The sequence below is a fragment of the Caretta caretta genome, chromosome 13 (assembly GCF_965140235.1).
Source record: "Caretta caretta isolate rCarCar2 chromosome 13, rCarCar1.hap1, whole genome shotgun sequence".
Lineage (NCBI taxonomy): Eukaryota > Metazoa > Chordata > Testudines > Cheloniidae > Caretta > Caretta caretta.
This window is the reverse complement of record NC_134218.1, coordinates 18,545,431-18,570,880: the sequence shown is the minus strand read 5'-3', so window position 1 is coordinate 18,570,880 and position 25,450 is coordinate 18,545,431. Positions and strand designations below refer to the sequence as shown.

Sequence of the window (25,450 nt, the reverse complement as noted above, 5' to 3'; positions counted from 1 at the left end):
TTAAGAGATTTCAAAAAATCTATTGCTTTGTCTTTGAGCTGGATACAACAAGTCAAACTTTCCCACTACCCTACCAAACCACATGTTGCTGCTGCGCTAGATGAGTCTGTAAACAGTATGGGCCACATACAATCAGTCTGAGCACTTAGAAGAGCCGTCTTTAGAAGCTGCATTAGAGTTGTTGCTTGGAGTTTGATTGTAACCTTACCACTCTGTGGATTAGCCTCTGCAGTCATAAAAAATAAGGGTGTCTTAGAGATGTTGTGCATCAATATGATTTTGAAAAGCTGAATGACAGTTCTGCAAAAGACAAAGTTCTGGAGAATACCATTAGAAAGAAAGTACTCAGTTATCATAATGAGGGGTGTGAAATACATGTCTAGATGGACAGAGATCCTAAGCAATACAGGGAAAATCTCTGCTCAGTCTTTTGGCTAAGATCCTGCCTAATATCTGGTGCATGCTCTGTTAGACACAACAATCTGATAGGTCTTTTCAATCTGTAAATACTATGGTCCTAAATGATGTAACATGGATTTTGAAAGCATTTTGATACTGTGCAAATATTCTATTTAGCATTTTGCTGTTTTGAAGGCTATGAGATAAGAATCCTATTTTTAAGAAATAACACACAAAAAATTGCTACTTGGCAGAAATGATAAATCAATATGACAAAGCCATTATACTTTAAATGCTAGAATTGGCATCCTATCATAAGAGTAAATTACTGGAAAAAAGATGAGGTGTTTCTGACAATCTAAAATATCTAATGCTGAAAACAGATACAGTCAGGCAAAAGGGAAAGGGAGAGGTGCCAGTGATATGCGGCTAGGCAAAAGGAAACCACAGATACTTTTTTTGGTTTACTTCTACAGCCATGGATGTTTTCATGTCAGGTACAGAGACAAGCATTGTTGGACCCTGACTACACTGTGGATCTAAGTTAGAAAGATATTTATAGAAGGGCATATGCTCCTCTCTTCTACAGAATGCTTAGGGAAGCCTATAGACTAAGTCATAGGAGGTAGCCAGAGGGGACAGGTGGCTATGCAGTGGAATCCTCTCTAGTGTACAGATGCCTCATTTCTGCAGCCTCTGCATGAAGCCCAGCTGTGGTTCGGACATTCAATCAGGGGGAGGAGCCAGGGAAACAGAGTTCCAGATAGCATGTTCCCTCTTAATTCCATAAGAGCTCACAGTACATTTACATAATAAGTTACAAATGCTCAGAGCCCTGTCGATATACATTGTGGAGGACGCCAGATTCCGCACTAGTCAGTTACATAAGGCGAGAGTTGGAGCCACTCTCCTGACTCCAATACACAGAAGACTAGAAATCCAAGAGCCTGTTCCCAGAAGATTTTGTTCTCCCTAACTTCCCTGCAGAAATTTCTCCCTGTACTGCACTGCTACAGGCCCTGCCTGCCAGAGAAGATAACGTAGTTAGAGGCAGTGGATTATGGGCTATAGATCTGCCCTTCACTTCTGTTCCTTTTAACATGGCACCCAGTTGCTCCCTGCAATAACTGCTACCATAGTAAATTTTATATGCAAAAATCCTCCATCCAAGTTATTTTCAAGCATAGAGGTCTCCAAAACTGCCTACAAATGGGGTATTATTGGTCTGACAGCCCCTGCTAGGATGTTTCAAAACAGAGACTAATGTGACTTAGGCAAATAGTAGTTGAAAGTCATTGAAAGTCAATGGACTTAGGAACTTAAGTGCCTAAGTGACATCTGAGAATGGAATTTAGGCACCTACGTGACTTAGGCACTATTGAAAATTTTAATCCAAGTTCCTCATCTAGTACAAAATTCTGCTTTCCTGGGTTCAGGGAGTTATCTGAGTTGGGATACATTCTTTCCCAACATGCATAGAACTCCCAGTGGGAGGAAGCATGGTCTAGTGGCTAGGGCACCAGACTGCAAGCTAGAAAACCTTGCTTCTGCTCTCAGCTTTGCCAGTGACCTGCTGAGTGACCTTGGGCGAGTCACATCATCACTTGACATCTGTTTTTCCTCCCAACTTTGTCTGTCTTGTCTATAAGCTCCTCAAGGCACAGGCTGTCTCTTACTACGCATTTGTGACCCCACTGTGCCAGGCACTGTATAATCTCAGTTGGGGTCTCCAAGTATTACTATAATAGAAGTAATAAATAACAACACTGGAAAGCAGGATGCTGCAGGGATGAGCTGAGAATCTGAAAATTTTGCCTTTATAATCCAGTCATTTTTTCTGGGTTCATTCCTCCCATAATAAACATTTACCAATAGCATTTCTTCTATTTTTAAGAATTAAATTTATGTTAAAGTTATTTTGAAATGTCAACGCTTCAGATAGTGATGCAGAAAAATAATTATTTGAATGCAGTCAGTTACTGTATCTGTTTAGTCTAATACTAACAGGAGGAAATGGAACATTGTGACTGAATTTTAATGAATTAATTAGTTAATTATTGTAAAGGCCTGCGAAAGTGCTAAGTATGATTATTACTTTTATTCCCAGGAAACCTCAAATAATAGCAGAGCTAGGCCTCCTAAAATGATATTTCTCTAAGTTCATAAAAAATGAATGATGTAAACTGGTATTTATTAATTTTTTTGTAGAATTCAAGTATGAGCCTAATGTCACTAGGCCAGATTCTGCCATCCTGACTCAAAATGAGTATCCTTTTATTGTGTGAATAGCCCCACTTAAAACACTGGGCTATATGTGCAGTAGTTTACTACTTAACATGAATGAGGATACCCTAATCTGGCCCATATACATAAATGTGTGTTGCACCTGCTGCATTTTGGACCATGTTAAATGCTGATGTAAGTGAACGTAACTCCCACTGAAGCCTCACTGAAGCCAATACCCACTTCCACCAGAGCTGAATTTGGCCCACTGTCCCTATCTCTGATGAATTTAATTAAATACACAAGCCTTTTCATTTCCTGGCTGTAGATGAGACTGAAAAAACCTATAATATTCTGGAATGAGTCACCAATGTTAAGACCTAATCGGTAAGACAAACAAACAAACAAAAACAAAAAACTTTTTTCATTAATGTCTAGAGAAAAAGTTTAGGTTAGCGTTACAATCAAATATCTTGGTATTTGTTACTAGGAAAAAAAACACCTCCACAACAGTGGATCCTGCATTTTAAGTGCCGCTTCCTTGAAAGAGATGTGTGTATTCATGGAAAACAGAACCTTCTTTCTGTAAATGTTTATACACGGAATCTTTGGCAGTCAATTCTCAGACACTCAGAAATGTTTATCACAAGATCTCTTTGTTTTCCCTCCATTCTAGACGTCTCCTGCTCAGGGTCTGAGCCTCAGTGCCCACTATTTCACATCATGATGATTCAGGCACCACAGCTTTCACCATGCTTTTCCACAAATGAATCTTCAACTGACTTAATGTGTTTACCTAAATTGTCCTTCCTGTATAATTTCCCACAATGTGTAATAAGGCAATGATATGAGAAGCTCTTGAGTTGGACTGTTTGATGTACAGAGAGCAGGAACTCACTGTCTGCATGGATGAGATGCACAGACAGAACAAGGCAGCCTTTATAGTTACCCCTCACGACACCAGCATTTTCCAGACTGCAAGCCAAATTAATGCTCATGATGACACACATATATACTCTTAGTTGCTACATGCTTGGTGGCAGAAGGAAAGAAAAAGCCAAGCTCTGTACCGTCCCAGTGCTTATTTTAACTGATTCACAGAAGGGTGAAACACAGCTCAGTCCTGAATCTTATCACTCTGAGTGAAATCTGCCTCTACTGAATTCGGTAACAAAACACCCACCCATTGACTTCAATACAGCCTGGATTTCACTGTCTTGTTTATGGCATTCAAGCAATGTTGATTGGTGCTCTATAAATACGATAGATTGGTAGAGAGTTTAAAAACTACAAACAAAGACTGAACCTCAGGAAGTGATTGTGGGACTATCATGCTGTTCTCTTGCCCTCCTACACTTTTTTCACTCGATCTAGTGTGGGAGAATCCTGCGTCATGCTGGTTCTCCTGTCTGCACTTAAGTGGCACTGTTCCAGGGGTGTCGGCAGCAGCTGCATATATCTGTCTGGAACTGCATGAGTCTGAACAATTCCAAACCACTGCTTCTATTGCCCCTGGAAAATACCACAGTGCAGGTCAGAGAAGATCCCACAGAATGGTGAGAACCCTAGTCTGCAACAGGGACATAATGCAGGGACAGACACTGAAACCACAATGGGGAGGGCCAAAGTCATACAGAAACTAGAGAGGTGGAAAAGGGGAGAGGCAGGGAAATGAAGGAAGGTAAAGGAGAGAAGAGGGTGAAGAAGAGAAAGGAGGGAAGAAATTATAAAGAAAAGAGAGAAAGACTGGACTGGGAGCTAAAAGGAACTACAAAATAAATAAAATATTTAAAATAAAACCTCCCCTTAAAGTTTTGAATCTCCCCATTTGAAAGTGAATGTACGAGAGCTTCCTTCCTTAAGGTCCCCCCTCAAATGAAAAGTCTAACATGAAACGAAAATCATATAGTCTCAGAGCAAATCAGTGTTACTGCCTTTGACTTCAATGAGATTTATGCATGTGCTTACATGATTTCTTTAACAGGGAGCCTTTCCTGAATCAGGGCCTTTGTTCAGGGCTGCAGCCATTTTCAAACAGGACCTCACATTTCAGCAGTAAAATTTTACTCGTCACAGCTGAAAATACCCTCCTAAGCAGCTTCTTCTTGAAATGTGAGATAATGAGCGTGATAGCAAAGCTTCTAAAATGTGAATCCTTGAGATGAGTTAGTGAAGCAGATAAATCTGGTAAGATCTCTGGAAGAAGCAGGTAAAATGCACTGCCACACAGCAGATACACCTCCTTATCAGTAAATTCAAGCCAGCAATCATAAATGAACAGCATGGTCTAGAGTTTCAGCCAGCCTTCGTTAGTGGCCACTGTCGAATTTGCTTCTATGAACAAAACCCTGCATTTATCTGCATAAATGGGGATTTCATTCATACCAGAAAGTCAGCCACACAGTTGTTCTATTTGCATTCACAAAAGTGGTAAGTTTTGCTTGTCAACAGATGTTACAATAAATTTGGCTTGTACCAGGGAACAGCTTGAAACTGGGACAGGTTGAAAACTGTGTCTAGGTCTACTGTATTTTAAAACTGACTATTTTTACTTGAACTTCCTATTTAAATGTGAGTCCAAATCCTAAGAGATGAATATCTGTGATTCTTACTGAAGTCAATAAGAACGGCAAGTGTTCATGATTTGGCCTTTGAATATTACAACAACAATTACAATGATCAAATAGCAGCAAACAAAGGACAAATGCATTATAAAGAGAAAAGCATGACCTTAGCTTCATGTGCATTTTGTAGGGTCATAGATGTTAATGCCAGGAGTAATAAATAAAAGGAAATTCTATCGAGTAATTAGGCAGCCACACTTCCCCAATTTCAAGACTAATTCAAGCCTTTATCTGAGCAAAACAAAGCAAGGAAATACCCAGTTTGATTGAAGACCACTCCCTGCTGTCTGAGCACCAAGTGCCCATGTGAGTGGTTAGAAAATATCATGGCTACTATTTAACATTAATATTGCAGAAGTGCCTAGCAGCGTCAACCAGATCAAGAATCTACTGTGCTAGGTACTATACATACATACGGTAAACAACAGTCCCTGCCCCAAAGAGCTACGTTAATGTATGCTGGCCTAGGATTTTGTATGAAATCATGCTTCCTGACCTACAAGATGCTAATGAGCAGTTCAGTGCTAGTAAACTCAAAGTAATAGGCGAGGTCTTGCACTGCAGGGTTTGGGGACACCAGAAGGAAATGGGCTGGATGCAACATCTCATACTTTCTGCATTCCTCTTCCCAGGCTCTTTAAATTTGCATGCAAACAGGATCTTTTGTTTCTCAAGAGCTCATCTGCTCCTGCTGCCTAGTCCTCAACTCAAATTTTTTCTTAATCCTCTATTTGGAAAATCATCTCCATAGTAACCAGTCACCCCACCCTAATCCACACACACACACTGACCAAGGTGATGTTTCTTCTCTTCTTTCCCTAGTTTTACAAAACTAACTTATCTGTTTTAAGAGGAACTCCATCTTCCCTCAGTCTAGGCCCTGGCGCTCTCGCAGTTTCTTTCCTCTTCACTGAAGGTTCTGCCTTATCCACCTTAGGAGCAAAGTATCATTTACCAGTACAGTAAGTAAGCGCTGTATGTGGTATGTCATGTCCTGGGTTCAGTTCCATGCCAAAAGATATGCTGTTCCTGGAGTGAGTCCTCCTATTTCTAACTCCCCAACCTGCTAAACTGTGGCTTTTTGCAAGAATAAACTAAGAGATAGGACATTGGATTCTCTATTTGCTGCGAGGTCTGTGTCTGGTGTTTTTTGTTCACAAGTCAGCAGCCGGAGAGATGGTTAGGTACATGGGTCTTACCTGTCCTGTATCCTGTGTTATTCAGGTATATTGCAAAGGTACGTATTTCATGCTGAGCTTGCCAGGATGGAGAGGAGCAGTTCTCATTGTTGGTGTAGGTGTTGTGGTTGTGAACATATTTCCCGGTAAGAATAGAGGAGCGGGATGGGCAGCACATTGGGGTTGTCACAAAGGCATTGATGAAGTGAGCGCCTCCCTGTTCCATGATCCGCCTCGTCTTATTCATCACTTGCATAGAACCTAAAAGAAGAAAACCATCAGCAGCTTACAAAAGGGTTTTCTTGTTTTCAGTTAAAAGAACAAGCCACAAGCTCATGTGCTAAGTCTACCAGTGTCAGGCAGAGGAGGAGAAAACAAATTGCAAGTGGGCAAGGACATCTATTAGACTAAACAAGCCCAATAAGGAATGCAAGATTTCTGAATACAATATTACAGATTATAGATTCTTACTAGAAGATTATAAACGTAGGGCTGGAAGGGACCTTGAGAAGTCATCAAGTCCAGCCCCTTGCACTGAGGCAGGACCAAATAGACCTAGACCATCCCTGGCAGGTGTTTGTTCAATCTGTTCTTAAAGACCTTCAAAAAAGAACTAAATAAGTTCATAGAGGATAGGTCCATCAATGGCTATTAGCCAGGATGGACAGGGATGGTGTTCCTAGCCTCTGTTTGCTAGAAGCTGGGAATAGGCGACGGGATGGACCACTTGATGATTACCTGTTCTGTTCATTCCCTCAGGGGCACCTGGCATTGGCCACTGTTGGAAGACAGGATACTGGGATAGATGGATCTTTGGTTCGACCTAGTATGGCTGTTCTTATGTTCTTAATGACGGGGAATCCACAACCTCCCTTGGAAGCCTATTCCAGAGCTCAACTATCCTTATAGTTAGAAAAACTTTCCTAATATCTAACCTAAATCTCCCTTGCTGCAGATTAAGCCAATTACTTCTTGTCCTACCTTCAGTGACCGTGGAGAACAACTTATCACGGTCTTCTTTATAGCAACCCTTTAACACATTTGAAGACTGTTATCAGTCTTTTCTAAAAACTAAATCATGCCCAGGTTTTTTTTTAACCTTTTCTCATAGGTCAAAAGAAAAGGAGTACTTGTGGCACCTTAGAGACTAACAAATTTATTTGAGCATAAGCTTTCATGAGCTACAGCTCACTTCATCGGATGCATTCAGTCCAATGAAGTGAGCTGTAGCTCACGAAAGCTTTGCTCAAATAAATTTGTTAGTCTCTAAGGTGCCACAAGTACTCCTTTTCTTTTTGTGAATACAGACTAACACGGCTGCTACTCTGAAACCTCTCATAGGTCAGTTTCTCTAAACTTTTGATCATTTTTATTGCTCTCTACTGCACTCTCTCCAATTTTCTAAAACATTGTGCCCAGAACTGAACACAGAACTCCAGGTGAGAGCTCATCAATGACGAGTAAAGTGGGATAACTTACTCCTGCGTCTTACGTGACACTCCTGTTAATCCACCTCTGAATGACGATAACCTTTTTCGCAACTACACCATATTGTTGACTCCTATTCAATTTGGGATCCACAGTAATCTATATCCTTTTCAGCAGCATTACCGCCTAGCCAGTTATTCTCCATTTGTAGTTGTGCATTCAATTTTTCCTTCCTAAGTGAAGTACTTCGCACGTACAACTGAATTTTGTATTGTTGGTTTCAGACCAATTCTCCAATTCGTCAAGGTCATTTTGAATTCCAATCCTCTCATCCAAAGTGCTTGCTACCCCACCCAGCTCACTTCACTAATTCAAGTCATTAATGAAATTATTGACTAGTATCAGACCTAGGACCAACCCCTGTGGGACACCCAGTCTGACAATGAACCATTGATAACTACTTTTTGAGTATGTTCCTTCAACCAGTTATGCAGCCACCTTATACTAATTACATCTAGATTACATTTCCCTAGTTTGCTTATGAGAATGTCATGTGGGACTGTATCAAAATACATCACATCTACCGCTTCCCCCCATCCACTAAGCCTGTAACCCTGTCAAAGAAAGAAAATAGGTTGGTTCAGCATGATTTGTTCTTGACAAATCCATGCTGGCTATTCCTTATAACCCTATTATCCTTTAGGTGCTTTCAAACTGATTGTTTAATAATTTGTTCCAGTATTTTTCCAGGTATCAAAGTTAGGCTGACTGGTCTATAGTTCCCCAGACCCTCTTTGTTCCCCTTTTTAAAGACAGGTACTATGTTTGCCCTTCTCCAGTCCTCTAGGACTTTACCTTACCTCCATGAGGTCTCGAAGAGAATTGCTAATGGTTCTGAGATTGCTTCAGCTAGTTCCTTAAATAGCCTAGGATGAATTTCAGCAAGTCCTGCCACCTTGAATATATCTAATTTAACTAAATTATCTTCAATCTGTTCTTGCCCTATTTTGAATTGCACTCCTTTTCCTTTGTTGTTAATATTAATTGTGTTAAGCATCTGGCCACCATTAATCTTTTTAGTGAAGACTGAAGCAAATCAGATATTAAACACCTCAGCATTCTTGATGTCATCACTTATTGGTTCTCCTTTTCTGCTAAGTAGAGGACCTACACTTCCCCTTGTTTTTCTCTTTCTCCTAATGTATTTAAAGAACCTCTTATTACCTCTTTTATGTTCCTTCATAGGGGTAACTCATTTTATGCTTTAGCCTTTCTGATTTTGTCCCTATATTCTTGAGCTATTCTTTTGTATTCCTCCTTAGCAATTCATCCATGTTTCCACTTTTTGGTAGGATTCCTTTTCGAGGTCATTAAAGAACTCCTGATGGAGCCTTACTATTGGACTCTTACTATTTTTCCTATCTTTCCTTCACACAGGAATAGTTTGCATTTTTGCCTTTTATATAGTCTCTTTAAGAAACTGTCAACTCTCCTGAACTCTTTTTTTCCCTTAGATTTTGTTCTCATGGGACCTTACCTACCAGTTCTCAGAGTTTGTTAAAGTCTGTTTTTTTGAAGTCAATTGTCCTTATTCTGCTGCTCTCATTCCTTCCTTCAATGGTTCAAATACAACCAAGGTCAACAATGACCAAAAGCCACTGTTATCAATGGCTACCCTGTTTCCTAGGTGACATATTCCTCTGGACTCAACCCAGTTCCTGGTGGGGAGGCATCCACTTCGAAGAAGCCACCATCACAATTGGCACTCATCGTCTCTCTCTGCAGAGAAATCAAGGACTGAAAAGACATGGAGAATGAGTTTCCCTCTGACTCGTAAAGGTGGTCCCTCTAGATTAGAATTAAAGCATATTGATGGGGAAAACTTGTAAAACTGCTTGGACTATACCTGATCTAGAAGGAAGTTTAATTAGCACCTGCCACTAGCATGACATGCATTTAAAAAAATCCCAAATAAATACAAAACTTTACATATCATCAAACCCATCCTGTTATGAATGGGAGCAAAGTACCTTACAGACAGTATCAGGATTAGCATAAGGTTTCATGCTGGAGTGGAGCTGGGACTAACTTACCCAAGGTTGAGTTGGATTAATAGTTCAGCTTTAATCAATGTATGCTGCAACCATCTGGCACAAACTGTATGTTGTTTCTGTCAATAATGGGTTTAGGTTTCTTCTAAACTCTTTAGGAATGGACTTCATTATGAAATTGCAACAGTGAGTTGATTTGATACAGGGCACATTGATACAACCATGACTCAAAATCTACAGGGTGGTGAGAATGGTTGAAATCCATGTAGGAAATCGGACTCCCTGGTTCCTGAAGGAGAATTTCTACTGCAAGTCTTTTCATCTTAAAATTACCATGGCATTAGATTTCTTGAGATCATTTTGTTAGGAACCTTTTAAGCTAATCAGAACTCCTCTTTGTAATTCTTCATCACAGGAACGAAACGCCATTTGTAAGACTGACTCCCCTGTAAAAGAACCTGTTATATCGCACATACTAAAAAGTAGTATCGTAAAAAAAATAGACAAGACCTTTTTTACAATCACAAAATAGAAAAGTTTGTACTTTGGGAGCAGCATCCCTCTTCAAAGCCTCTAACTTCACTTACAATTATTACAGCCAATTTTACTGTAGGTGGACTCAAAAATTGCAAATGTTAGCACTGCTCTGTCTTATGAGCTAATTCAAAAATAAATAAAGCAGGCTGAAGGAACGTTTTGTCATTCCACTATTAAAATACAATTTTAACAACCCCTTTAAATGACAGAGGCATATGTGCATAAATAACCCTACATGTTAAGTCTCCCCTTGGGGACAGTAACCTTCTTTAATAAAACTGCTGTAATGACAAGAGCCTATATATCAACAGTCTTTAATACAAAAACATATGATCTAATCTGCTTCCCCAGCTTGAGAACTAATGCAGAGTGACAGATCAGTGGAAGGCAAAAACCAAGCATACCCTTCCATGCAATCTTAAGTAGGCCAGCTTTAAATATTTTAGAACAACACTGAGCCAGCCAACCAAAACTTATTTTCTTCATCCTGCCTCCAACACAAACTTGGTGACATTAAAGGAAAATAGAAATTATATTCTTCTATGGCAGAACATCACTTATGTGTTAATCAGGGATTTGAATCTCTGCAAACCATCTTCTCTCAAGTGGGAAAACCTTCCAGGATTTTATTAGTTAGATTCTGATGTGCTAAGAGAGGTTATACTTTGGAGTGTCAACATTTTATTCAGAAAAAGGTCTCTGTTACAAGTCTAAAATCATAGACAATAAAGTTGCCTTATTTGTAACTCTGTGCTTTTTGGAGAACTGTAAGAAAATCTATGGTGAAGATTTGCTGAGAGTCATCTGTTTGATGCATTCAGCTGTTCGGTAGACAAAGAGAAGCATAAAAGATATATAGCACTAAGCTGAAGTTCTGTTTGGACTTCATGTGACATCAGCTGCAACAAGTTGTTTTGCTTGATCTCTCTTCAGAGTTTATTCTACTGCTGCTGTCACTGTTTAGACTGATATTATAATGTGGAAAATTCACAGACAAACTCTCTACAGACTTTGAGTGAGGCCTTGACATTGAGGAAACACTGTGAAACTGTGCAAGCTCTGTGGCAGACACTGAGAAGTCATTCCTTTTTACAACTCTGTTTGTGTACTAATAATTATCCCCTACCATCTGAGAAGGAAGCTTTCCCTGCATTGTGTGTCAGAGAGTCCCTTATCTTCTCCTCCACTGTAAATGGAGGACAGAAGAGCTATTGTGGTCAGAACAGAGATGCAGACATCCCAGGCACCAGGAAACGTATATGTTAAGATGACAGTTGTAGGAATTTTCAGCAGCACAATTTAACATTCAGAGTAGATGGTGGTCTTATGATGAGCCCTGCAGCATCTTTCAGGGATATAATGAATCTGAGAAATGCATGTCACAGAAGGGCTCTATTATCCATCCAAAGATTATGAGGAAAAGTGCAAAGGAAGTATATAGGGTAAAGCCGACAGAAGCACTAAATCCCAGGAGTGTGCATGTAGGACATTTATCAAAAGTTCTTCAAACACTACTCCATGACACAGCATATTAAGAAAGAGTGCTTTGTTGTATTGAAACAATAACTGAGCAGGCTGTAACAGGTGCTTCTTAAAACCTCACATTTCCTATGACAACTGGCATTTGTGCACAAGCCTGAAGACTATAGAAAAGACAGGTAGTTATAAGAGATTAAAACACGCAAACGCAGGCTTTTTGTGCATACAACTGCACACGTTTTTGTGAACACCTTTTGCCACGCCTTAAAAATATGCCCCACTGCATACTGTTTCCCACACATCCCCTGCTTGCTTGTATTTAGTATATATTCACACTATGACTGGACCACCTTCTAGAGACTTGTCCAAGTACATTCACTATTACATACCGATTGCAAAGTTTATCTCTGTGATCACATTTTGCAAAAGATCTGATCACCGTACAAAAACACAGAGTATGTCATACAAGAATTCAAATATTAGTGCATGAGAAACTATTTTCCTGTACTATGATAGTGAGATCCTGTCAAGTCTCTCCAGCTAAACAATAATGGTATGTAATGTTAAAGATTAGATTTCCCTTTACGTGTTAAAATACATTAACATCTTTAAAATATATAAATATTGAAAAGAGAAATATAAAAATCCTGGTTGTGAATTTAAATAGTTGTCTGCAGGAGCAGGATTTATTGTGAATTCTTCAGTATAAGTCAATAGTAGAAACTTGCTCAACATAAATAAATAACTTATAGCAGCTGTTTGAAGATCTAATATTGAATGTTTCATTAACTAGCATTTTATTGTCAGAGATCATGCAGTTAACATCAGTTTTTGGCAGTTCCACTTGTTAAAGAGTTTGAATTAATCCCCAAGTGACTTCACCTGTTTTGAAGTTAAATTTGAGAGATACCTGTAGGTGGACATGTCTATTCAACCTCTGGAATGTTAATGAATGCTCTCATAAACACTATGCTTGCTTTCTATTTCTATCTTACATACTATTTTTCCCCAATTTTCCCTCTTTGTACTTCTTTCTTTTAAAAGCTGCTAACAGGTCACCTCTCTATGTAGGAAAACTGCCAAGCACATTGTCTTCTTGCTCCAGATTTGTACTTATTCAATGGATCATATATCAACAGGTTACTCCGATCTCACTAACATAAATGAAGCATCTCCCAGGCAGCTAGGCCACTTCTGTCTATGAATGAGATAGTTATGTAAGCTGACCCGAATGACTTACTGCAGTGGTTCTCAACAGAGTCCTGCATGAATACAAATTTATATCCGTGGATATAAATCCATACCTGTGGTACTGCAGTGGCGAAAGGAGCAGAACGTGGGGCCGCAGCTTCCAGGAGCCAGCGTCCCACGCCGTTAGCTCCTCCAGTGCGGCTGTACCGCCCCCAGCCCTGCCCACGGGGCGGGCACCAGGATCACTGGCAGTTGTCCCTGGTTGTGCTCTTGTGTTCCAGCGACACCGCTCCCCAGACAGGAGACCCAGACAGCTACATGGAAGGGATGGGGCAGGGCTTGGGGCGGTACAGTGCTGGCTCCCGGGAGAGACAGCCCCACGTTTCTCTCCTTTCACTGCTGCAGTCCCACGGATACCGATTTATAACCACAGATATAAATCTGTATCTGTGCAGGGCTCTAGTTCTCAACCTATTTACCATTGTGAACCACATATGCAGCTATGTGTTACGTGGGCCATAGCCACACTCTACACACACACACACACACACACACACAAATAAGGTTTAGTATTTGTTATACGGCAGCAATATGATTCAAATCAATATACTACCTTTCATTTCAACACTAGCAAATGTCTACCAAGAGCATTTTAAATTAGCAAAATAAGTCAAAACATTACTGTTAAAATTAATTAATTTACTGTAAGGGTGGATTGGCATGGTGTATTGCCACCATCACTTCCGCGTTGCTGCTGGCAGTGCAGCTGGGCTGAGCGCCCAGAGAACGTGGCTATGCAGCCTGCCTGAAAAGATGGGAAGTCCTGCCTGGTGTGGGGTGCCCCCCAGCCAGGAACTATCCCACATGCACTCAGCACCACCATGCACCCAGCCAGGGACTGTCCCCCATGCACTCAGCATCTGCACCCAGGGGCTGCCCCCAAGCGTCTCCCCAGACTGTCCCCCAGCCAGGAAATGTCAACCCCATCACCCAACCCTGCTGGGACTGTCCCCTGCAGCATCCAGACCACCCCAACACTGGGTTGGCACACGTGCCTGCCACGGGCAGCACATGAAGCTTCCTCTTAGTGAGGCTAGCCTCCTGTCCCACCTCTTCCGGCCACACCCAAGGCCATGTGGGGTGTGGCCCTGGCTGGAGCGGTGAACCTGGAGCCTCTCCCCTGTTCCGCCCATGGCCCCTCCCCATTCTGCCCTTTCCCAGCAGCCCCACCCCATTCCGGCTCCCCCTGAGCCTCCTGCCGCTTCCATTACATATCGCTCATGGTGCCTGTCCTGCAGAGACAGGGTGCTCTGTCCAGATCAGAACTCCCTTCCCGGAGGGACTGGTCCCCCCCTCCCCGCCCAGCCTACTCCAATAACAGCCCCCCCTCCAGCATTCAACCCCCCCCATCCAGGGATTATGCCCCAGTACCTAGCTCCCCATCCAGGCACTGCCCCCAGCCATCCACCTAGAGTCTGTCCCCCATGCACTGGCTGCACCCCCTTCGCCGTGGCTTCCTACCTCGGCTGCAGGTAGCTCAGCTATGCAACCTACCCTGCCTGCCTGCCACTGCAGTCCTAGTGCCGGGGAGCCTGCTCCAGTGGAGGTCACTAGATCCATGATCCTGCAGGGTGGAAGGTGCTAATCACCCTGGCCTCCTGCCCCACCCCATTTATGGCCCTGAGGATATCACATGGGCCACCGCTGTGTGCTAATTGGGCCACAAGCAGCCCGCAGGTTGAGAACCGCTGACCTACTGTAACTACAGTAATAGGATATCCAAACTTCAGTCCAATTTAAACTGGAGATGCTGGGATTTATAATGTATTGGACATCAGCACTAGGACAGCTTGGATTCTCATTAATCTAATTGGAAAATTAATCTCTGGGTGTAATTTAAGTCTTTTCTACCATCAGTATATTTTGCCTCTTCTTACTCATGTACCAACTTGTTCACTACTCAGTACAATTCTCATAATTAGGAAGACAAGCCACTAAGCATGCCTGTTCCAATAGCTGACTAAACTTCTTCTTGGTCTTCAGGTAAAGAGAGGTCAGAAGAAAGCAGTTATCTTTCCTCGTTTATATCCAGCACAGCACACTCCAACTCCTTTGACCCAAGCATCGGGCAGTCTTTTTATCAGATCCTCCCTTGTTTCAATCCATGGTTAGGGTTTGGTTTCCTGAGTAAAATTCATGATTAACAGCAGAACAAATAAAAGGGAAGTTAAGCCTCTTTCCTGAATGCTATGCATCCACACCTGTTATTGCTATATTGTTAAACTCACCTTAGGTTAAAATAAGGGGAGGGCTGTTAGAGAGCCTGAGATTGTATCCTCTCTCCTTTCACATCAGAAATAGCCACAAAACAATCTCAGCAGAAAAACAAAATGAGAAGTCTCATGCCAGCTCTGCCCACCAAAAGCACAGCTTCCTTCTGAATTTCCTCAGAAATACTGGTAATTTTTGCGGTGCTCAGTTTTCTAAACTGCACTTCTAAAAATTTTCAAATTTTTGTTAGCTTGCATTTGCAATGTGTAGACCAAACTGCAACTGACATCTTGTTTCCATGTTCCTGAATGCATTAACTCCAATACTCACAAACAGCAGTTTGGATAGATAAAGTTGGCCAATTTAAGAATAAGAAATGACCTCAAACAAACATTTGGTCTCATGAAGCCATTAACTGGAATATGATAAATATCAAATCTCAGCTTCATCAAATGCATTTTCTCCAGCCCAACCCTAATTTGTGTGGACAGCTGCCCACTGTGCTTGAAATTGGAAAGAGACATCAGATTACCTGAGAAAAGAAGTATACTGCCCAGAGGACATTAACAATTGCATCAGAGATGGGCAGGCGAGCATAAAATAGAAAGTGATAAATTTTTTAGGACGACCCTCTGGATTTTGGTCACATGAGACTGAGAGATAATGTACTTGGCTTTTTTGGATATGCATTATTGAAACTGGTCTGTCTAATTGTGAAAAACATAACCATCACTCCAAACAAACAAACAAACTTCTGAACCTGCCTCACTTAAAACTAATATTTTATTTCTTATCCTGTCACACCGGAAAACTTTCTAGTTACCTTTCGAACCAAGTGACAATTGGGAATATAGCTTATGACATGCAGAAACACAGATAAAAAGAAAGTATCTATAAAAGCATTGTCATTATGCCATCATACGCTTTTGGTTTAGAACAGCAGCTGTCCCTGCATAAATCAAAGCTCCTTCATTTTACTATGATGCTCCACCTTTTCCCCACAATTTGTTTTCTAGTCTACTATACTGGAAATTTGCTTTAATGGTGCTCAAAGAAACATAAAACAGATTCTATCCCCTCAATTTTTAAACAGATATGGGCTTCATAAACCCTTTTTTAAATGTACCTAAAAAACTACTCATATAAAACTCCTTTCTGGTAATTGCTTCTCACTATAAACAAGATTCTGCAAAGATATAGGTTAATTTTTCAGCAAGCTTCTCAACTTAATCGTTATGCCAAATCATTAAGATTAAACAAACTTTCTTTGCTTAATCTTCTTTCCTCAACAATTACAACTTCAACTAGTGGAACAGATGATCAGAGCTGAATAAGAGAGTAGACTCTTATGATTCTAAATGATCTTGGCAGTAATCAAATACTTTATCTTCATGGGAAAAATCCCTAAATTAGTTTTAATTTCTTGTAATACTATTTAATAATGGAATTTAGAGATTTAAAAAAACTCCAAATACTGCAGTTTCACAAGGAAATTGGGTAATTACATGAATAGCCAGTTATGTATTTAAACCTACCATCTTTGTGTGCAACTTCCCAGCTTGTGCACAGAACTGTAATAAGCAAACTGAAGATAAACATTAAAAATCAGAGATTTGTTTCCCCACCAAAGCAGGATATAACCCCAGAGACAGAATGTATCAAATCTTAAACTGATGTTACATTTGCTGTCAATGAGTTAGCATATTACATGTACACACACATTTTCACAATATTTCACCACTTGTTCCTTCTATTGTACATTTCACAGAGAAAAAAAATCATCTGCAGGTTAGGGATTATATCCTGTTCTCTGCTGCACTGGTCAAAATGTACATTTACACTAGACAGGTTTCAGAGCAGCAGCCGTGTTAGTCTGTATCCGCAAAAAGAAAAGGAGTATTTGTGGCACCTTAGAGACTAACCAATTTATTTGAGCATAAGCTTTCATCAGCTACAGCTCACTTCATCGGATGCTGTAGCTCACAAAAGCTTATGCTCAAATAAATTGGTTAGTCTCTAAGGTACCACAAGTACTCCTTTTCTATTTACACTAGAGTGTCTGAGAGCAGAATCTAGCCCCAAGCAAAACCAATGCCATATTTGTGAACTAAAATACCCTTTGTTTGGCTCTTACCAAGTTCTACATCCTGATCATCAGTAAGAATGAGAATGATGTTTGGACGGATGTTTCTGCGGTCCCTTTGAAATCTTCCCTTCAGACGCTGATTTAATAGGAAAGCTGAACTTCCATCCAGCATTGATAAAACAGTCATTATGAATAATCCAAGGACAATGCTAGACTGTGCCATATTGTGCTGATTTTGCGTTCTCTCCAAACAAGGTGGGTCTTCTATTTCCTCTTTACTTGCAGATCTAACATGGGAAGAGGGAAAGCAGGTAAGCATTTATGCAAAAAATAAAATAAAAAAAATGTTCCCATTTATCAAAATCTTTCAAATGAACAAGGAGGTTCCTTTTAAAAGGCTAAGCCACATATACCTAAAATACCCTAAACCCTCTAAATGAGAAACAAGTTACTTGCAGTTTTTCACCTTGGTACCTGTTAGAAGTAGAAACATTCACAATTTTCAAGAGTTTATCTAAATTTCTTGAGACATTTTGCTGAGTGCTGAAAGTTGGCAAAAAGTTCAAGGAACCCAGAAGGGAAAGAACATTTTTTTTTTTTTAAACAAAATCATTTAAAAATGTTTTAGCCAGGTGCAACTAATCAGAAATTAAAACGATATACAGAGAGTACTGGATCTGGGAGCTACAACAGTGCAGGGTACTTATCCCTAATGTAAATTTAAGGCCCTCTGGGTACTTTTGACTGATGTAATTTTATTTACTGAGTCAAAAAAAATCACCTTTAAAGGAACAATTTATCTAAATAGAGATTTTTACCAAGATTGTAGTAAAACCTATTGAGTGAACAATAAGTTTGTCTTGTGAAGTCATGATCTACAAGCCAAATTCAGATCTGGCACAAGTTGCTGCAACTCACAGATTTCAACTGGAAAGCATGTCCCTTTATACCAGGGCTGAATTTGGCTGCATGTGCCTAGAAATGACAGGATGATTTCAGGCTAGTGTTTCAGCACTAACTCTGAACTTCCTGGCTTTGTGGGTGGCAGTCGTGTTATTTCAAAATGGATATGGAGGTTTTACAGAAATTTGTTGCCGTTGTTGTTTTTCTGTTAAAGTACTAAACAAGCATGTTCTGTATTTACAATTTAAGGGCCTAGTCCCGCAAACTCTTATCACTAGACACACTGAGAATTGTCCTATTGCCTAGAACTGTTCATGGCACGCAGTAAGGATTATGCCCAGAGGTAAACTGTTTACAGGATTGGTTTCTAAGACCCTGATCCTGCTCCCACTGGAATCAACAGCACAGTTCCCATTGATTTCTAAGCAAGCAGGGGCATGCCCTAGATCAGTGGCTCTCAAAGCTGGTCCGCCGCTTGTTCAGGGAAAGCCCCTGGCACGCCGGACGGTTTGTTTACCTGCCGCGTCCTCAGGTTCAGCCGATTGCGGCTCCCACTGGCCGTGGTTTGCCGCTCCAGGCCAGTGGGGGCTGCGGGAAGCGGGCTTTCCCTGAACAAGCAGCGGACTGGCTTTGAGAATCACTGCCCTAGATGAATGAACATTGAGACATTTCTTAAATTTCAATGCTGGTTGATAATCTTCTGGCCTAAAGGAATTTTCTTTTGCTAATGGAAGTCAAAGCACCCGTAAGAAACTATACAGAGAATATTAAGAGCTAATTATTTCATCCCATCAAGTGATCAATGAGTCAATTTTTGATTAATTCCCTATGTACTGGCTTTCTCTGGACTTGTGCCAGTGAGTTCACATAATGCAGTGGAAATCAATTAAAAGTAACACTTGAGAAACTATCTGCCTTTTGTAAAGACCAGAAGTGGCTGAGTAGAGAAAGCCCAGCACAGTATGCTTTACTCAATGAAAGAAGCTTAATGTTCTGTCCATAAAGCAAGTTAGAAATTGTCCCTCCGAGCAGATTATTGCATAGCAATATCATCAAGTCATCACTACCAGAATTTGTTTCTTGGGATAAACCTTGATTAAGACTGTTCTCAAGCCATGACAAAACCACTGGTCTGAGAAATTACACACAGTTTCTATATTCGGGGGGCGGGGGAGAGAAAGCACAAGATTCTTATATTTAAACCAGCAGATATCTAGTTGTACTTTGATGCAATATTTAGCAAGGGCTATTTCCCAATTCATATACATAGACCAGGATTGAAAAGTCAACCTAATTATTCACCCCAGCAAGTTTCTTTACGGATTTAGGAGTGAATTAAAATCAATTTCTGCAGAATCTAAGATTTTATTTAAAAGAACAAATTCTAGCCCATGTAGTGGGGGGGGGGGGAGGGGGAAGTCTTCTAAAACTGCAGGCTGACAGCTCTAGTACCTTGGCTCCGCGCAGAGCTTTGCCAAGCTATTAGAGTACACACTGACCATTCTTGTCAGTTTTCGTTGCTCATGTTCAGAATTCTGCTGCAGCAGTGAAACAGGCAAGAATCATGCCAGTTTCACTGTGCAGCTACTACTTGGGAAAGTCAAGAGCAGTGATAGAGGCAGACCCTAGAGCTGTTCACTGGGGAGGAGGAATCAAAAGGTTGGGAGGTGCACATTAGTAGAGATATTCCCTCCTGAAGACACATAAAAATTCTAATAAACAGAAATGTGTATTAAAACCCCCCCAACAAAACTGATGATCTGTCCATTCCCATTATACAGCCAGTGTTTTTCTGAAGACATGGGATTTACAAGGGATCATTTCATTTTTTTCTTGGGACTAGCCAACTGAAGGCTGTCTGTTACTATTGTATCTGACCATGCTTCCCTTTCCCCCGTAACTGGATATGGGATTTATACACAAGTGTATCTTGCATTTTCTTTTTTCGTTAAAACAAATGCATGGGAATAACCATATGACCTCGTTGTTGTACCCTCTTCCCTCCTCCACTCCCCAGCCCATTTCCTCCCTACTATTTATTACCCTCATTCATTGCATCACCTCTAAAATGAGACAGTAAGCCCTTTGGGCCAGGAACTATGTCTTCCTATAAAATTCTTAGTATATTTTGGGACCCTGGGAGAAAAAAAAACAATACAGAGGTGTCTCCACAACTTTTCTAGCTACAAAAACGTATTGACAGTTATAAAGTTACCCTTATCTCCAAGAAGATATGAAAAATACTGCATATTAAGTTCAGCAGGCAATCTCTACCAAAATAATTCTTTTCATCTTTGCCCCTCTCTGCTCCAGATGTTTAAACTATTCTCATAGGTTATGTCCCTGTTGTTATCAGGATAAGAATTCCTCATAGATACCCCCTGGAACCAACTCAAAGTATACCATTATGTCCAAAACTCATATTCATAACAGGGTAAAAAAATTAAAGCAATTTACAAAATAATCCTCTATTTTCTGAAATGTGTGTATTCATACAAGACAGATAGGCCACTGCTAATTAGATTTCACAGAAAGTGTGGAGTGAACAGCTTTAAGTAGCTTATAAAATGGCAGCAGAAGTGTCTCACATTCATAGTGGTCAGATGTAGTCTTTGAGTTGTGACAATACTTAGCAAAGTGTCACAGTTGAGAATGTCTCTTCAATTATTAGTGAACTTGGTGAAAGAAACAATATGTCAAAGGCAAAGGCAAGTTATTAAAATTCTTTCCCATTCCTGTTTGGAGGTTTGGTTTACTGTGTGTATCAATGTTGGCCGAAGAGGGGCCCACAGAATTCTACAATGTCTGCCTTCATCTGCCATGTCTGCCTTCATCGTTAATATGGTGCATCTATGTGTAGCGATTCATTTTTATTTCAACGGCCCAGGTGTTCTGGTTCTCTATGTGCTGAGACCTGTAGCCGCTGCAGGCCACATTTCCATGTAACAGATGGGGACAGCTCTAATCTGTGTTGTTTCTTATGAAATTAGGTGTGCCTCCTAGTTTCTCCTAAATTACCCATCCAAATGTAGCAAAGTTTGATCAGCCCTGTTTATAGGCAAGTACCATCAAAACCCTCGAAGTTTTTCTTTCAGAAGAGACAGCTAACTGAGCTGTTGTAAGTCTGTGAGCATCTCCAACACAGAGAGGCCCAGGGGGGAAAAGAAAAGAAAAGAAAAGAAAAGAAGAAGAATGTTCTCCCCTCACCACCACCCTATTTGCAGTAACAAATCACTCCCTCCCTTCATAGACTGAATTGGATACAGATGCCTCCCTTGTTCTTAAGATCCTGCCAGTTGGGGAGCAAGATTACAGGCAAACTCAGTTCTCCCGTCTGGAAATGCAGAATGTTACCACTAAGTCAGTGGTTCTTAACCAGATGTCCGGGACCCCCTGGGGGGCCACGAGCAGGTTTCAGGGGGGCCACCAAGCACGGCCAGCATTATACTCACTGGGGCCCAGAGTAGAAAGTTGAAGCCCCACTGCATAGGACTGAAGCCCAGGGCCCTGAGTCCTGCTACCCAGGCTGAAGCTTAAGCCTGAGCAATGTAGCTTTGTGGGGGTCCCTGTGGCATGGGGCCCCCAGCAATTGCCCGGCTTGCTACCCCTTGCTGCCGATCCTCGCTTTTACATCCAGAAAACCAGTTATTGTGGCACAGGTGGGCCCAGGAGTTTTTATAGCATGTTGTGGGAGCCTCAAAAAGACAAAGGTTGAGAACCTGCACTAAGTCACATTTATAAATGTTGACAGGAAGGGGCTCTTTTAGTGTGTTTATTCTATTAACAGAACACAGATCCAAATTCTGCTCTTGAGGGCTGCCTCCACTGGAGAAATTTCTGAAAAATGTCCCTCCACCACAATCATCAACCCGGCAGTCCTGAGAGCACCAGTATTAACTCTGACTTCAAATGCTGGTTTTTTTACACCACATTGACTAAAATTACTTTGCAAAAGTCTAACAGCTACTCTGCTGAAAACTGTAGTGGATAATGCTGGGCTATATGCACCTAGCACTCGCTATGCAGTTACCAATGGTGCAACTGAACCAGCCTTAGAGACAGTGGGGAAATATTTCAACTGTACCTAGCATAAATACTCTATTACACTATTGTAACTCCAGTAAAGTAAAAACCAAAAACACCCCACAAAAAAACCAAACACAAATCTGGATTTACCCCCATCACAACTAAGAACAGAATCTGGCTCATGTTGTACTGCCAAAGACATAATATACAACATGGAACAAATTATTTTGTTATGAAAAAAGAAACAATACATGTCAACCATTCTTTGAGCTTATAATGCCATTAATTTGACATATAACTAGAAGCAGATTTATAAAGTAACTGCATCTCAGATTCACTTTTATTTATTAGACTGCTTTAAAAATGAGCATAATGCAAAACAGTAATTAAAAAAAAAGCAGCTAAGGCATGTTTGACTCATTTAGCAGCCATAAACAGGGAAACAGCGTGTAAGGAACAAAGAGTAGCTGCATAATGGGAAAAATATGCTAGCAAACAGTAACTTACACTTGATAACTGTTCTGAATGTGTCTGGAGCCAACACCAGGTATGTTATTTAAGCAGACTTAGGTGTTCCATTATTCAGTGTTTAGAGTCATGGAAATGCATTGTGTGGGATCCATTCCCTACCTGCCTTCCCAATTAAATAAGCATGTTGTTTATCAGGTTGCCATTTAAATGGTTTCAACTGTACCTCTGGTCTATTAACTCTTGGACCACTGTTGCAGATCCTTGCATTCATGCAGAACAACTCTTTCTCACTGATGCCTTCAATCAGCTACAATTTTTATTTAAGACCATGTTTTGCAAGTTATAACACCTACATATAAAATTCCATTTTACACTTAGACAGGGAGGATTCTTGTTTGCATTCAAATAGGCTCACGGAAAAAAAAAATCCTACCGAATCATGATTTGTGCTGTAATCTCACAACACATCAGACTACCTTTTTTTTTTTTTTTTTTTTTAAGATTCACATTTTCTAAATATTTTTTCAAAAAGTCATGAATTTAAATTTAAAAGAGGATACAAAAAGCCAAAGCCCAAACCCAGTGCTAACCTTGACTGTTGAAGGTTACATCAATAGCACATGCATGAACTATGGCTACATGTCTAACATTTCCTGAGACAAGGTGGGTGAGGTAACTTCTGTTCATGAGACAGACAAGCTTTTGAGTTACACAGAGGTCTGGGAAAGGAAATGCAGCTAAATACAAGGTTGAACAGATAGCGTAAGTCCTTAACACGTATTCTAAACTAAGGGACCACTCAAGGTGAAGTGGCCCACTAACACACCTGTAGTCATAGGATAAACAGGGGGGTTAGTGGGTTGCAGATTGTTGTAATAAACTATAAATCATCTCTTTATTAAGACCGGTTTCAGAGTAGCAGCCGTGTTAGTCTGTATTCGCAAAAAGAAAAGGAGTACTTGTGGCACCTTAGAGACTAACCAATTTATTTGAGCATAAGCTTTCATGAGCTACAGCTCACTTCATTGGATGCATCCAACGAAGTGAGCTGTAGCTCACAAAAGTTTATGCTCAAATGAATTGGTTAGTCTAAGGTGCCACAAGTCCTCCTTTTCTTTTTATTAAGACCATGATTTTTAGTGTCTAGCAAAGTTATGAATTTAAGCTCCCAGGCTCGGCTTTTGAAAGTTTTGTGCAGGTTTACTTTGAGGATGAGGACTGATTGATCGCTCTATATCTGACCTCTCTGTGAAAACATTTCCTTAGAGAGCCAGGACATTGTCACAGCTCCAAATGCTTATTAGAACATTAAATTACATATTTAAACAGATTGTTTTGAATTACTTTTGTTCTGCTGGTGAGCATGGCAACCAGGGCTCAAACTGCTAAGCATTTAACAAGGGGAAATCTTTCTCCACACACTAACCTTTATTTTAAATAAAAATTTCCTGTGACTCTAATGTTCAGTTACATTTTTTGTAAGAAGTGCTTTACTGTTAAATACCACATTATTCTATATTAGTATTCAGTAGAGCTACAATATAAAGAACTCACACTAAGGTTCTCTGTTATGAGCTAGTCCTCATATAAGGTTAGAGTTTTATTTTGGTCCCCTGTCCACTGAAGTCCATTATAATAAACATTTTTCTACAGCACATTCACTTCTGTCCCAAGAACAAATTAACAGAGAGGACGAGTATTATTTCTCCCCTAAATACACCCATATTTGCATATTTATTAAGTACAACTTTAGGCTGATTTTTAAGAATAAATTTAAAAAATTAATATTTACTGCAGCTAACGGGAGATTTGAAAATACCACAAGGGAAGAGTGAACGAATATAGAACCAGTATGCCACAAAAAAGATAGTCTAAAAAAACTAAACAAACATACAGAGACAAATCTATTCAGTGACTAAAGATTTTATATTACTGTATACAGAAAAATTAGATTTTCAATGCAAGGTTGGTTTTTTAAACCCCAAGGCACATGTGAATTTATTAAATGAAAAACTAAGTGTCAAGGCATCAGCTGTTTTACAAACAACTGTTTCTTGCACAGATACCTCCCAACATCTGGTATTTCATCCCAAACCAGGGAAGGTTTAAACGTGGAATCTTTAGATAAATACAGCGCAAACAAACTGCCCGGCTTCCTGCCGCCCCAGCCGTTCCCCAGTGTTGAGGGTGCAGACCTGCACGCTGTGCAGCCCCCTTTCAGTACAAGTTTTAATCACTGAGGACACTAGACTTTTATAAAAGCCCAGCCGGGCCATATCAAGGGCAGATCAGATTAAGTATGTCCCATCACTGCCACGTGCAGCTAACCACACTCCACCCGCACTGAGCAGGGTGACAGGCACCCCAACAGTGCTAGCCAGGTGCCCTCCGGCTGTGCAGAGAGCCCACAGCTCCAGACCCCTGCTCTACAGGGCACAAGACCCCCCAGCTCTTGGGAAGCCGATGCACCCTGCTGAAGGAGGCAGAGCAGCATCTCTTCTTGCCCCCATTAGGCTGGGGCCAAGTGCCCAGGCTGCTCCCTGCCTACCCAGTCTGACTCACCTGCCAGCCTCTACCTGTCTT

The 25,450-nt window shown here is 40.7% G+C and overlaps 1 protein-coding gene across 9 annotated transcripts in view; it reads right to left on the bottom strand.

Annotated features, from left to right (window-relative positions):
• Nucleotides 1–25,450, bottom strand: part of SULF2 (sulfatase 2) — a 238,531-nt gene that overhangs the window by 74,479 nt on the left and 138,602 nt on the right. For all 9 annotated transcript variants that reach the window (XM_048819455.2, XM_048819458.2, XM_048819460.2 and 6 more), the window contains 2 exons: nt 17,516–17,754; nt 6,446–6,685 (listed from right to left, as the gene is read on the bottom strand). In XM_048819455.2, the coding sequence (XP_048675412.2) occupies nt 6,446–6,685; nt 17,516–17,690 (415 nt within the window). In that variant the 5' untranslated portion in view covers nt 17,691–17,754. The remainder of the gene's footprint in view (nt 1–6,445; nt 6,686–17,515; nt 17,755–25,450) is intronic.